The sequence below is a fragment of the Pan troglodytes genome, chromosome X, assembly GCF_028858775.2.
Source record: "Pan troglodytes isolate AG18354 chromosome X, NHGRI_mPanTro3-v2.0_pri, whole genome shotgun sequence".
NCBI lineage: Eukaryota > Metazoa > Chordata > Mammalia > Primates > Hominidae > Pan > Pan troglodytes.
This window is the reverse complement of record NC_072421.2, coordinates 53,979,280-53,994,218: the sequence shown is the minus strand read 5'-3', so window position 1 is coordinate 53,994,218 and position 14,939 is coordinate 53,979,280. Positions and strand designations below refer to the sequence as shown.

The window sequence follows — 14,939 nt, the reverse complement described above, 5'->3', positions numbered from 1 at the left end:
AAAACCCAGGTCTAATCAAGGAGGGTTCTTTTTTCCCCAGCTTAAAACAACCACCATTTTCTTATGTTCATGTATTCTGTGGGTCAGGAATTTGGAAATGGCACAATGGCGACAACTTGTCTCTACTGCATGAAGTCTGGGGTCTCAGCTGGAAAAACTTTGAAGGCTGGGGGTGACTTGTTGGCCAAGAGTTTGAGTCATCTGAAGTCTTTCACTTACATGTTTGATGCCTGGTCTGGGAGGACACAAAAGACTGAAAGTGCCAACATGTGGCCTCTCCATGTGACTAGTTTCCTCACTGCTCAGCAGCCTCAAGGCAATCAAACTTTTTACATGGCGGTTCAGATTGCTAAAAGCATGAGTGTTCCAACAAGCAGTGTGGAAACTGAAATTGCCTTTACTGACCTTGCCTCAAAAGTCATATAGTGTCATTTATACCATATTCTATAGCTTGCAAATAAGCCTGCTTAGATTCAAGAGTGGGGCACAGATCTCACCTATCAGTAGGAAAGGTGTCATGGGATTTGGGGTCATGTTTTAAAACCACCACACATACAAAACTATAGAGAACAATATAAAAGAGATCCAAGTATCCATGACTGAAAATTATGCGTCAACTTTTGGTAAATTTGCTTCAGATCATGTTTTAAACAAATGTTACCTTTAAAGAAAGAATTTCAGCCTTCCGAATTGCTTGTTCTAGAATCTGCATACTGCTTATCCAGAAATTCTCCTTTATAATAGCAATAGCTAACCAAGGAGTTTAAATCTAGGTCAGCAGTACCACCACATCTTTTTTCTGTGACATTAGTTTTTTTCTTTAAAAATATAATAAGGCTGGGCATGGTGGCTCATGCCTATGGTTTTGGAGGCTGAGGTGGGTGGATCACTTGAGGTTAGGAGTTCAAGACCATCCTGGCCAACATGGTGAAACCCCATCTCTACTAAAAATACAAAAATTAGCCGGGCATGGTGTTGCATGCCTGTGATCCCAGCTACTCAGGAGGCTGAGGCAGGAGAATAGCTTGAACCCGGGAGGTGGAGGTTGCAGTGAGCCGAGATGACCCCACTGCACTCTAGCCTTGGGCGACAAAGCAAGACTCCATCTCAAAAAATAAATAAAAATAGAATAGTTCATTGAGCTCCTATATATCCACCAGTGAGAATGAACAGTTATTAATATATTGCCGTATTGGCTTCATTTATCACTATCTTGTTTTTAAAATTTTTTTCTTTGCTTGAAAGCAAACCCCAGTTATTATGCTGTTTCCCCCAAGTATTTCAGTATGTATTTCTAAAAAGTGGATATTTTCTCACCAAACCTTACAACCTGTTATTATACATAACAAAACTAACAATAATTTGATAATTCTTTATCTAATTCCAAGTCCATAATCAAATTTCCTAAATTGTCAAACCATGAAAAGGTGTTTTTATATTAGATTTGTTTAAATCAGGGTCTAAACAGGGTCCATGTGGCATTTGAATGCCTTTTAACCCTCTCAATCTAGAGCACTCTCCCCTTTTTTGTTCTGTGCTATTGATTTGTTGTTGACACTGGTGTAATTGCCCTGTAGCATGTCCTACCTTCTAGATTTGTCTGTTTGCTTACTTGTGACATTGTCTTTTTAAAGAGACTAAGCCAGTTTATCTTGTAGAATGTCTGCTTGTTTTCTTCTGGTGTCATTTAACTTGTTTTTCTGTACCTGTTTCCTAAACACTGAAAGTAATATGAATGGCTTGCTATATTTTAGCTCTTCAACAAAACTACTTCTCAGGTGATGTGAATTTCCTATTGCTTCTCATCAAGAGGCGTGTGAAGTTGTGTTGTGCTTTCTCACTATTAGTGACGGTAAAGTTCATACTTAAAGTGGTAATCTCTTGATCTCATCATTATAAGTTTTTTCTTCTTGAGGTGAATGGGTAATATTTTGGTGCTGTGTGAATATCCAATTCCCTAGAATCAATTGTTTCATAAGGACTTGCCAGCTTGTGGTTTTCTAATTCTGTCATTCCTTCTACATTTAGTAGCTGGCTTTCTTCTGTAAAGAAGAGCTGTCTCTCATCATTTAGGGCTGTTTGGTTATCCTGAAATACACTTCCTTTTGAAATGGTGGGATGAGTATTTTTTTATTTCAGGTTGGTAAGGCATTATAAAAGAGTCCTGCAAGAGGGTGGTCTTCTTCAGGAACTCATAGCCTGGCTGGTAGACAGAATAACACATCAGCATTAGAGAATGAGACAAGGTGGTATGTGCTATGTATCAAGTAATTTATACAGATCATAAGTTCAGAGGAAAAAGAGATCAGTGGAACCAAAGAGGTTTTGTGTAGGAGATTGATTTCAGCTTACCTTAAAGAATGGGTAGGTTTTGAATAGGCAGACAAAAAGGAAGATAGTACTCTAGGTGGTGTGGATGGTGAGGATGAAAGCATAGGGAGAGAGGATGAGCTGTACACACTCTGGAGATGTAATAAGGAAGCCATCCGTCTGGAGACGCTGAGAATATGGATGTGGAAATAAGGTTGGAGAGGTAAGTGGGCCAGAAGCAGAATATGGGACAAACTTAAATGCCAGTTCAGGGAGATTAACTTTTTATTTTTATTATTATTTTATTATTATTATTATTATTATTTTTTGAGACAGAGTTTCACTGTGTTGCCGAGGCTGACGTGCAGTGACGCAATCTCTGCTCACTGCAACCTCTGCCTCCCAGGTTCAAGCAATTCTCATGCCTCAGCCTCCTGAGCAGCTGGGACTACAGGCGTGCACCACCATGGCCGGATAATTTTTTTTTTTTTTTTGAGATGGAGTCTCGCTGTGTCGCCCAGGCTGGAGTGCAATGGCGCAATCTCAGCTTACTGCAAGCTCCGCCTCCCAGGTTCACGCCATTCTCCTGCCTCAGCCTTCTGAATAGCTGGGACTACAGGCACCCGCCACCACGCCCGGCCAATTTTTTGTATTTTTAATAGAGACGGGGTTTCACCATGTTAGCCAGGATGGTCTTGATCTCCTGACCTCGTGATCCACCCGCCTCGGCCTCCCAAAGTGCTGGGATTACAGGCGTGAGCCACCGTGCCCGGCCAATTTTTATTATTATTTTATTACTATTATTATTATTTTTTTTTGAGACAGAGTTTCACTGTGTCGCTGAGGCTGGAGTGCAGTGATGCAATCTCTGCTCACTGCAACCTCTGCCTCCCAGGCTCAAGCAATTCTCATGCCTCAGCCTCCTGAGCAGCTGGGACTACAGGCGTGCACCACCATGCCGGGATAGTTTTTGTATTTTTAGTAGAGACGAAGTTTTCGCCATGTTGGCGAGGCTGGTCTCGAACTCCTGGCCACAAGTGATCCATCTGCCTCAGCCTCCCAAAGTGCTGGAATTACAGGTGTGAGCCACTGCACCTGGCCTGGCTTACTGTTATATTTTTAGAGACAGTGTCTCACTCTGTTGCCCAGGCTGGAGTGCAGTGGTACAATCGTAGCTCACTGTAACCTCAATCTCCTGGGCTCAAGCAATCCTCCCACTTCAGCCTCCCAAGTAGCTAGGACTACAAGCACATGCCACCACACCTGGCTAACTTTTTAATTTTTTGTAGTGACAGGGTCCCACCTCACCCTCCCAGAGCAATGGGATTACAGGCATGAACCATCATGCCCAGCCAAAGGAGGTTCACATTTTTTTTCTTTTTCCCTCTGGGAGGTTTACCTTTATCCTTTAATCAGTGTGTGCTTTGAGCATTGGTGAATTAGGTTCTTATGTGATGGCAAGCAAAATCTGGCTTCATAAAAAGCTAGAAGCAGGAAGACCAATGAGACTACCTTTGGAGAGCTTGGAGGTAGGGAATATGGCTAGCATTCGGATAAATGTCTTAGTGACACCTTCTCATCCTGTTTCCCTTGCAGCCCGCGTGACCCCAACTCTGCCGAAGCAGGACCGTCCTGTGCGTGAGGGGACCCGGGTAGCCTCTATTGAGACAGGTTTGGCTGCAGCAGCTGCAAAGCTGGCCCAGCAGGTAGGTGCTGACACCCCAGGTCACCCTGCAACTAATAGCAGTTTGACTTAGAGCCTCAACACTTAGACCTGCAGGCTGATAGGATCCCACCTTTGTCTCAGTGGGGATTGAGTAACCTTTGATCTTTATCCTTGGCAGTATCCCAGCCCCCTCTTAAATCCCTCTTATCCCAACTCAATGATAAGCTACTTCCACAGGTTACACAGTTGACATGATTCAGGATGAAAGAAAATATTAGGCCAGAGAAAAACCCACTTACCTTTTTTGGTGTGTAAAAACCTCTCAGATGAGAAGGACCAGATCCTTCCTTTGCTCTCATATGAAGCCCTGAGGGGGTGACTCAGCTGAGTACGCTCAAGTTCTCAGCCACCCACCAGTATTGGAATTTGGTTGATTAGAAATTTTTCTTGTCCTCTTTATGAAATAATATTATCTTAATCTTCACCCACCAATTTTTTTTTTGTCCTAAAGAGTGATCTTCACTAGAATCAAATTCACCTCCTAGCATTACATCTAAAAGTTCTTTAATGTGCGTAATGTGCTTAGGAGCCTTTGGAGGTGAATTCTCTGGTTATCTTGCAATCAATATCCCGTTAGCTCCTAATCCCATATCCTATAGCTTAGAGCACTGTTAAGCATCTGCTTTGTTAGTTGCTTCCATATATAATGTGTAATGTAATCTGCCCAATAGCCCTGTTCAACAGGTGATATTTTCATCATTTTATAGGTGAAGAAAATGAAGCTCTCGTTAATTGACTCAGGATAATACAGCCAGTAAATGGAGGAGACAATTCAAACTCATATCCTCTAACTTCAAATTTCATATTACTGTCTATTTAAATAAATGCTTATGTAGTTCAGTCATTACATCCTATTTAAATACTGTTTAAATCTTTGGCAATCTTCTTTGACCAGAACTTCTGTCTCTTATGTATATCCCAATACAGTGTAAGCTGTAATTTGAAAAAGGGGGTTCTACTGTTTTATATAAATATAAATTAAGTAAAGGTGTGAAAATTACTCTCAGTGCCTTTTAAGGAGCTAAATTCTGTTTGGGATGATCAGAGATAACCTCAAAGAAGAGGTTTTGAAATTGGGGAGGGGCTTTGCAAGCTAAGCTTCTGGTAGGGGCCAGGGAGGCATTCTAGAAGAAGGGACTTCCTTCGTATAGCACACAAAGCCCTCTTAAAGTCCTCTTGATTTGGTCTCTAGTCATCTCCCTGACCTCCTTCCAGCCCCTCATGCACACCCTTTATACAGCCATAGTGCACTGCAATACTCATAGTCCCCTCAGTGAGTATATCAGATTGTCTCATGCTTTTGTGCCTTTACACAAGATGTTCCTTTTACCCATTGAGAATCATACCCTATCAGATACCTTACCTAACAGCCCTTCATACTACCTACCACCACTTTATTTCAGAGGCCTTTTTCTATATGCTTCTACAACATTCTCTCGTGGTACTTACAATCATAAATGTATGTTTTGGTGTTTCTTATTAAACTATGAATACTTCAAGAGTGGGAATATATTTAATTTAACTTGGTACCCCCACTATGGTCAGAAAATGTGTTTAGTCAGTATTGGGGTGGGTGGGTGAGTGAATGAATGAATGAACGAAAGAAAGAAACAGATCTTTCTGTATTGGAGATTTCATGTTGGGGAATTAGTTAAAATAAGTAATGATTATAAGAATGGATTCTAGAGTCATCCTGCTTGGATTTAAATTATGTAATAGTTCTACCATTTGGGCAAGTTAATTTCTCTTTGCCTCATTTCCTCATAGACTTCATTTTAGGATTAAATGAGGTAATGTACGTACAAGCTCTTTTAGAATGGCAGTTGTTACGGAGTAAGTACTATAGGCCTGTTAGCTTTTTTCATCATTATCATTATGGGTTGGCTAAGTGTAAACAGCCAGACTGTGGAAGATCATGAATGTCAGGCCAGGGAGTTTGAACTTGGGCGGGGATCTGCTAACAGCTTTTTGAGTAACGGGATTGGCAAGGTGAAAGTGGTTCTATCATAAGATGGTCTAGTTGTCTGTGGGAGTATCTGGATAAATTATATGTGAAAGAGATTGGCAGCAAAGGTAGCAAAATTTAGGCTAGTGATCTAGATATGAAGAGGTAATTCTGGATTTAAGTGAGAGAAAAAGGGACAGAAATGCAGTTCCTGGTATGGTTAGAATAGCAGTTTGGCTGAGGGAAGAGATTCTGAAGCCAAATGGCTTGGATGTGAATCCCAGTTTGACCACTTACTGGTCCTGTAACCTTAGGGAAATGACTTAGCCTCTCTGTGCCACAGTTTCTTCATCCTTCAAATGGGATTATAATTCTTACTTCTTGGGTATTTACGAGTATTAAATGAGTAATTATAGAAGAGTGGTTGGCATGTATTACTAATATTGTTATTATTGTACCCCAGAAATGCCCGTGGTAGCCACAGCCTGTGAGATCTTCCGAAGGCAGGATTAGGCTTGTGTTGCCAAGAGAAGGCAAAAAAATGTGATCACTGAGTTGGTTTGTGTGGCTGTGTAGCATTTCAGAAGGTGAAGTGATTTACATGCTCTCAGCACCACGTTTCCAGGTTCTCAGGGCTCCAGATGCCCACTATACAAGTGTCCACCATGCAGTGGATAGTAGATCCATAGGGCAGTGGATGGTTGAGATACAAGGTATTGGGAGAAGTGACACAACTCCTTATTTGTCATTCCCATCCCCAAAGTGAGGTTTTTAGACCCAGTGACCTGGAGGATTGTCAAGCCCACTGTTAAAAGAAAAAGACCAGCAAGAGGAAGTGAAGCCATTATAAGAGATGAAGATAGAATAATAATTAACCACTTGTCGAATATCTACTATGTGCTGTGTATTTTTATGTCATCACTTAATCTTTTCAAAAATCCTAAAAAGCAGATATTATTTTACCTGTTTTATAGATGAGGTAGCTGAGATTCAGAAAGGTTAGTCAGTTTGACCATAGTCATCCAATTTAGGGACACAAGCCTGGATTTGAACCAGATTTATCTCATTCCAAAACTAATAATCTTTCTAATCTTTCTACGCTCAGATTTTCCACTTTGAGAAGTTTGCAAGGTGTCTCTTCAGATAGACCTGGTTAAATAGTGGTCCCAACTACTTTTCAGCTGTGAGGCTTTGGGCTCAAGTTACTTAATATCCCTGTGCCTCCATTTTCTCATATGTAAAATTAGGATTTTTTCTTCTTAGAGCTGTTATGAGGATTAAATGAGATAAAGTGTATAAAGTGTCTCAGCTGCTGATGTAAATTTAGTTATTATTATTAGACGTGTCCAAGGTCTACCTCATTAGTGGCAATACTAGGACCAAAATCCTAGTCTCCAAATTCATTTACAGCTTTCTTGGCACTGTACTAATAAGTGACAGTGGTGACTTAAGGATGGATGGTAACAAAGAGATGATCTCAGGTATTGGAAGGCCTGTTATGTGCTGTGTGTACATCCAGGCTAGACTTGGTGCAGGTAAGGGAGAGGGTGGCAGGTTGCACAACCATATTGGACATTGTCTAGTTAGTTCCTTTCCTGGGAACTTGTCTTCTTCACTCCTTAATCTCTCCTCCTACTTGGCTTGTGTTTCAGGAGCTACAGAAGGCCCAAAAGAAGAAATATATCAAGAAGAAGCCTTTGCTGAAGGAGGTAGAACAGCCTCGCCCTCAAGATTCCAATCTCAGTCTGACAGTACCAGCCCCCACTGTGGCTGCCACACCACAACTTGTCACCTCCTCCTCACCCCTGCCTCCTCCTGAGCCTAAACAAGAGGCCCTGTCAGGAAGTCTCGCCGACCATGAGTACACCGCTCGTCCCAATGCCTTTGGCATGGCCCAGGCAAACCGCAGCACCACACCTATGGCCCCCGGTGTCTTCTTGACCCAGCGGCGCCCTTCAGTTGGCTCCCAGAGCAATCAGGCAGGACAAGGTACAACGGCCATATGGTTGTAGAACCGAAGGATCTTAGAGCCACCTGCCCTAAATCCTAAGTGCTCTAGTAGATGACAATACCAGGGAGGGACACTGAAGGCCAACCTAAGGTGCTTGGATTTGATCTTATGGGCCATGGAGAGATGTTGACTGATTTGAAGTACAGACAAGATCAGGTTTTAGTTTTGAAAGATCCTTCTGGTGGCCAGAAGGAGGTAGAGGGTGGGCTAGAGATGGGAACTCTAGGGAGGAGGCACATATACAAGTTCAGGCAGGCAGGAAGAGTACCTGGGGCTCTGCCAGAGGGAATGGAGAGGAAGGAGATGAACTGATCAAATATGGAGGCAGTCAAATAGGACATGGGAGGGGATTTAATGTGGGGAGACAGAGACAACAAAGAGTTAGAGGACTGAAGCCTTCCTTTCCCTCACTTTGGTCCTCAAAGCCCGGTCCCTAGAGTACGCAGCTCAAGGGCATGGAGGTTGGTGTGATGTTGAAGGCTGATGAAGATGAGAGTTTCTAATGAAGCAAGGCCCTAGGGATGGCAACTTCAGGGACACTGAGCTCTAATCACTAACCAGGCCCTTGTCCAGTCCTGGTGGGTAGGATAAGAGGGTATGGAAGTACATTTACCTCCCTGCAGGATCTTGGAAGGAAAATGATTGGGACCAGAGTAATCAGTGGAGAAAAAAGAACTAGACAAACTGTAATCAGGGAGTCTGTTGCTGCTACAGGAGGTCATAGGAGGAAGAGTCAAAGCATGTGGTGTTGGTTGGAAGTAGTTAAGGAGGGCTTCCTGCCCAATATGGTCTAAGGATGGAGAAACTTTGTGGGTAGAGAAACAGGAAGGGGAGGTGGCCTGAGGGCAGTTGGTGCCAGATTTGATGTTGAAGCCCTTGCCAAAGCCCTTGCTTACTTTTCCCTTCCCCCACAGGAAAGCGTCCCAAAAAGGGCCTGGCCACAGCAAAGCAGAGACTCGGCCGTATCCTGAAAATCCACAGAAATGGCAAACTACTTCTGTGAGCCCTCCTGTGTCCCACCCCTCACCCCTTTACCCCCATTGCCTTCTCCGTTGTCAACTCTTGGGGCACTCCTGGATCCTATCTGCCCTGGACAAGGTGCTGAGGTGCATTGTCCTGCTTTCTTGGGACTTACCAAAGGCACGGACCCCTCCACCGACTCCTTCTAGTTCCCTTTCCCACTTTCACTAGAGCATCCTGCCTGCCTTCTCCACTGAGTAGCAGGTAAATGGGAGAGGTTTCCAGCTGACTAGAACCCTCTTTTCTACTCGTCCAAACCACTCCCGTCACCTGCCTTGTCTGTTCTTTACTCTTCATCCCCCGCTACAGCTGGAAGGCAGGATGAGGAGAGGTATGAAGGAGCCTGAGCCATGAAGTGGGAAGCCCAGTGCTTGACACTTTCTGCAACTCTAGCCCTATATCCAGAAGCCTGCCCACCTCCACCCATTCTGTTTGCCCCATTTCCCCAGTCCAGTGGACATGCCCCACCTCCAGACTTGCTCATGGGAGAAGGCTGTGGTCTCTGCCCCCTCTTGCCAAATGCTTCATGGAAATGAAGAGGAAGGCCTAGAGCCTCCTTCCTGCCCCACTGTGGGCCATTTCCAGAAGTGGCCTAGAAATGCCAACTTCACTTACCTTTCGAAAGAAAGGTGATTCCTATCACTTGTCAAGGTAGGGAGAGGTCAGATGCCCAAGCCTTTGACCACGGTTTTGTAGCCTGTTGGAGGAAGCTACTTTTAGCTGGCTACACATGAGGCCACTTGTTTTAGGGTGAGCTCCAGGGATTTGCCTGGATTTTGAAATCATGTAGAACATTATCCACGTGGCTGTGGCTGTGGCTGTGGCTGGGCCCTGGCAGGTGGAAAACCATCTCCCAGAAACCTGAAAGCACCTGCCAATGACGCAGATAACCCTGGCCCTACAGCCTGCTTGCTCCGCCTATACCACAGAGCACAGCCTGGACATTATGGAGGGTGTGGCGGGACGGCCCACACCTGGGTCCTCCATCGGGAACTTTTCATGCTTCTTTCTCCACCTGAGGTCTTGGTCTGAAGAAGACCTCAGGACTCACATCTTCACTCCTGGGCCTTTGCACTTCCAGACGACAGGTCATCGTTCAAGCAGAATGCAGACAGGCCATTCACGAGCCCAAGTTGAAGAGAAGAGACGCCCATCCGTGAAGGAGCAGACCATCCATCCGATCCTCCCTTCCCCTGTCCTTCCTTCGTGGATTGTCTCCATTGTCCAGACAGTGCCCCCACCTCCCACCGCCTTGCCTCACTGGCAATCTGGACTCGATGGAGAACATCCCCCCACCTCCATTTGGCACTACCCAAGTGGAGTGTACCCTTGCCCTTTCCACCTGTACCACCCACTCCAACCTCACCCCAGCTTGCCCAGTGCTTCTGGGGAATTTAATAGCTACCATGCAGGCTACAGGGAATTTGTGAGGCTTCTTTTGTCATCTTTGTATCTCCAGTTTGTCTTTCTTTTCTCCATAGCCCTGCCTCTACTTTCCTTCCTTGGAATCAGGGGTTCCTTTAGCCCATTTGCTTTCTCTACCTTGGGGACCCCAGGGGCCAAGCAGTTCTCCATCTAGTCACACCAAAGGCAAAAAGCCTGGCTACCTCCCCCCTAGCACGTGAGTCCCTACTCCCCTCCCCTCTGTTTCTGCCCAGCTTTGCTTATTTTGGGGATTTCAAGGCAGCAGAGGGTAGTGAGGGGAGAGCAGGAGAAGCCTCTGTCCTGTATAGGCAACTGCCTGACTATGCGGTGACTGCTGTAACCAAGATCAGGTCCCCAGCCCTTTTGTCCATTAACACCCCCTCTTGATCTTTCAAAGGCAGCTAATTGCTAGCAAATCCCCCCGATTCCGGCCTTTTCCCTCTATTTCTTTGTTAGAAGTTTTCTGTGGAGCTGAAACCCAGCCTCTGTTTGACTGGGTTTCATTTAGCTTAGTTGGGTTCTTGGAGCCCCCTGTTTGTTGTTTTGTGTTGTTTCCAATGAAAAGCAAGTTTACCCTCAGAGTTATGCTTTTCCAAAGAGGCTGATGTCTTTGTTTTTGTTTTTTTTAATGTTTCAGGTTCTAAGTGAAGTGAGTTGGGGAGGGGTTGGGAGTGTTAGTAATCAAGGTTTAGAACACCATGAGATAGTTACCCCTGATCTCCAGTCCCTAGCTGGGGGCTGGATAGGGGGAAGGGAGAGAGGATTTCTATTCACCTTTAATATATTTTTACAAAAAAAGCAAACAATTTAAAAACAAGCCCACCGCTTCTGTACATGTCTAAATATATTTTTAGAAGTGGGTAGGATTGTGAATTTCTGATGCAGGGCCTTTTTATAAATAGGTTAGGGTAGCATCATTCAGACTTCTCTGTTGTTTTTGTCCCTGTCTTTTTCTTATGTTGTGTTACTAATGTAATTTATATTTTTTTTAGATCCTCCCTTTCCTATAGAGATAAAAGTGATTTATCTTGGCAATTGCTTTGCTTGGCATTCTTTTTTTTTGTGGTGAGGGTGGTGGTGTGGTGCAGGGTCTGGGAGTGCTGCCTTCTCCTTGTACTCTCTGTCTCTCCCTCAGCAAGTTGTCGGGCATTTCCCTGGTGCTCAGCCTTATGCTTGAAGTGGGAAGGGTATTCCCACCCTCAGGAGGGACACGCTTCACACACCTGAAGTAGATCATCAGAAGCAGACTGAGCAGAAAAGAAAGGGTGCAATAATTCAAAGGGGCCTAACAAGTTCAATGGGGGAGGGCTTTCCAGAGACTGCTTTTTCAAGTGTGTCTTCTTTCTGTGAATGTGGGATTTTTTTTTTTCTTTCCCTCTCTCTTCCATGCACTTGTTGTGCAATCTGGACTTGATTACTGTGCTTAGGGCCAGTACAAGGGTTAGAAGAATATAATTATCAGAGCTTGTTTTCACGATTATCGCACTTGTTTTCTTGTGCCAGGCACTGCTCTTAATACTTTATTGATTCATTTCATCCTCACCAACACCCTCATCCTGCCAGCGAAGAAACAAAGTAACCTTCCTGTATCATACATGAAAATTCTGGGACCAACCTGGTTCCAGAATGTGTATTCTTATCACTCTGTTCTACCACTTCTCACTGATAAACACTACCATTTATTAAGTGCCTTTTGGGTGCCAGGCATTGGGCTAGGGATTTTACTTAGGGATATCTCATTTAATCCTCACTGAAAAACCCCATGAGGATATTCGTCCTATTTTACAGTTAAGGAGACTGAAGTTTGCCAGTGGTCTTCTGCAGCAGGATCTGCCTGATTCCAAAACTTATGTTCTTTGCCTTCACCATATTAGAAAATCTTCTGAGGCTCAAGCACCCAACAGATCTTTATTAAGCCTCTGTTATGTGCAAGATGCAGAATTGAGAGTTATCTCCTAAGGAGAGCTCCCAGGGTGATCTTGGGAGCCTCAGTTTCAAATTCACCACCACCCTGACTCTGTGGGTGAGCCAGGGCAGGCTGCTTACTGTCTGTGGGTCATCTATTAAAGTATTTTGAACCCAGTCAAGATTTACTTCCTCCTGGAGATTCTGCTTCTGTGGGTCTGGAGTGAGGCTGTCTGGTTTTGGCACCTACTGGTTAAATGACCTCCTCCAGTTCTCACAGTCTGTCTCAGGAGTAGGTGGGGTTTTGATAATGTTCATGTCTGAAGCATAGAGAACTGTATTTCCTGGTAGAAAGGAAACAGGAAAGAAGGGCTTTAAAGCCTTTGCAGGAATGATGGGCTGGGTTATTTTTGTCACCAATTCCCACCCCACCTTCCTCAGTCAAGGGACAAAGCACTTTTTCGTGCTTTGTTTTTACCAGCCTCAGGTTAGAGGATAAGCTAGAATCTTGGTCACCTTATTCCTCAGTCCAGGCAGGAGGTGCCAGCAGTTCAGAGGTTCCTGTCTCAAAATTGGGAGGGAAACGAGGCACCCAACTTCAGTCATCCCCCTTTCCAGTATGGAGTGGAAAAGTGCACAGGACTTGTGGCTAAAGAGCCCTCCTTCTCAATGACTAACCAAGTAATTTGGGAGAAACTGCTTGTCTGTGTCTCAGTTTCTACATTTGCAAGATGGAATTAACTATGAAGCCCTCTAGAAGCTTGGTTGCCCCTAAACTTTCTGGATGCTGTTAATTCCCAAACCAAATCCTCTAGCCCTAACTTGTTCTGAGTGCAGATCCCCATTTCTGCTATCTCATGTTGTTTCTCCTGCCTCAACTACACAGGCCCCTTCATCAGGACTCCATACACACCAAGTTAACTGAAATGGCGCTTGCCCTCCAGTAAGTTGAATGGAGGAGAGGAGCATCATATGATACAGCACATTGATAGAGATGAGCAGGGAATCCATCCTAGAGAAGCAAGGAGATTGGGGAAGCCTTCCTATTGGGTGGTGCCTGAGCTGAAAGATGAAAAGCAATTCGTTGGTTTGGCTAAGAACAATGGGAGAGTAGTCCAAGCCGAAGCAGTAGCTTGAGTAAAAACAGGTTGGGGTGTGTGTGTGTGTGTATAGATATAGGTCAACAATATCGTAAACTGCAGCAGGGACTCACCTGGGGGAACATCAGCACAATCCCCAAGAGGGAATATGTAGTTTGAGGAGGCATATGAACATAATTGGTTAGTTATTAGGCATAATATTTATTTTAAAATCCCAGGTTATGGAGGATATGTAATTTTGATGTTTGTCAAAAGACCTTACTTTATCCCAAGAATGGCAGAGAACCTTTAAACGGTTTTAAGCAGAAAATCACATGATCCAACTTGGCGTTTAAAAAGGATCCCTTTGGGCCGGGTGCGGTGGCTCACGCCTGTAATCCCAGCTCTCAGGGAGGCAGAGGCGGGAGGATAGCTTGAGCCCAGGAGTTCGAGACCTGCCTGGGCAATATAGCGAGACCCCGTTCTCCACAAAAAGGAAGAAAAAAAAAGACAAAATAAGTGTGAAAAGGATCCCTTTGGAGGTGGGTGAAGACGGGGAGAGACTGAAGTCAAGAAGGCTAGTTTGGAAGCTACTGAAGGAGAGATGGGGATGGCACCATCTCATCTAGTGTCCCATCGAATGCCACTTTCCTAAGGAAACCTTCACCCAACTGTCCAGTCAACTTGGACCTTTTCCTGGACTCCTACATCCCATAAAAGGCAGAAATCCCAGGCCATTTCCAGGGGGCAGACCATGAGGTCGGCCACTCAACCCAAGAGACAGAAGATGGACTCCTATATCCCTTCAGCTTTTTAATTCTCAAAATAACCTCAGACCCTCTCCTTTTCCATGGGACCCCATCGTAATGCCAGCACTCACCAATGAATGTGTTAAGAGAGTTACAGTACTCATTTTGTATTTTCCTTGTCAGGAGTCCAGTAGCCTCCCTCACACTAAATTCTGTCATACACAACCTTTCAGGAGTATCTCCCCAGAGTTCTATTTTCATCATCCCCTCCTGCTTAAGAACACTTCATGACTTGCAACTGCTTATTACACCCTCTGGCTCTCAAGGCTTTCCAGAACCTGGCCCAACCTGGAGACAATGGGATGTGGTGGAAAGAGGATGTGCCTGGGAGTTGAGAAGACCAGTGATTATATTACAGCTCTGCTTCCTATATGATCTTGAACTGGTTGCTTCATATTTCCTTGCCTGAGTTTTGTCATCTGTGAAATGAAGATACGATCTCCCTACTTCACAGGATTCTTGGGAGGAATTTTATTAGCTAGTGCCTTTAAAGAAAATTCTTAGTTCTGTCTGGCTTTTACCTAAAATATATATATATACGTATATATATATTTGTGTATGAAAATTCAATGTCTGGCACTCAGGTGATCAGCAAACATAGTTTATTTTTTCCCAGTCAAAATTTGCCCAACACCTAGAATCTCGGAGTACAGAGAAAGTAAATCTTTAAGGAATTAGGGAGAGTATTCCAAACTGGGGCGGGAAATTG

At 44.3% G+C, this 14,939-nt stretch overlaps 1 protein-coding gene across 12 annotated transcripts in view; it reads left to right on the top strand.

Annotated features, from left to right (window-relative positions):
* PHF8 (PHD finger protein 8) overlaps positions 1–11,472 on the top strand; it is a 107,181-nt gene extending 95,709 nt beyond the window's left edge. For 10 of the 12 annotated variants that reach the window (XM_063804425.1, XM_063804426.1, XM_016943254.4 and 7 more), the window contains 4 exons: positions 3,907–4,016; positions 7,634–7,970; positions 8,907–8,991; positions 10,094–11,472. In XM_063804425.1, the coding sequence (XP_063660495.1) occupies positions 3,907–4,016; positions 7,634–7,970; positions 8,907–8,991; positions 10,094–10,172 (611 nt within the window). In that variant the 3' untranslated portion in view covers positions 10,173–11,472. Of the gene's footprint in view, positions 1–3,906; positions 4,017–7,633; positions 7,971–8,906; positions 9,272–10,093 lie in introns of those variants that run through there. The other 2 variants (XM_063804430.1, XM_016943255.3) reach the window with 2 other exon arrangements.
* Positions 11,473–14,939: the final 3,467 nt, after the last annotated feature.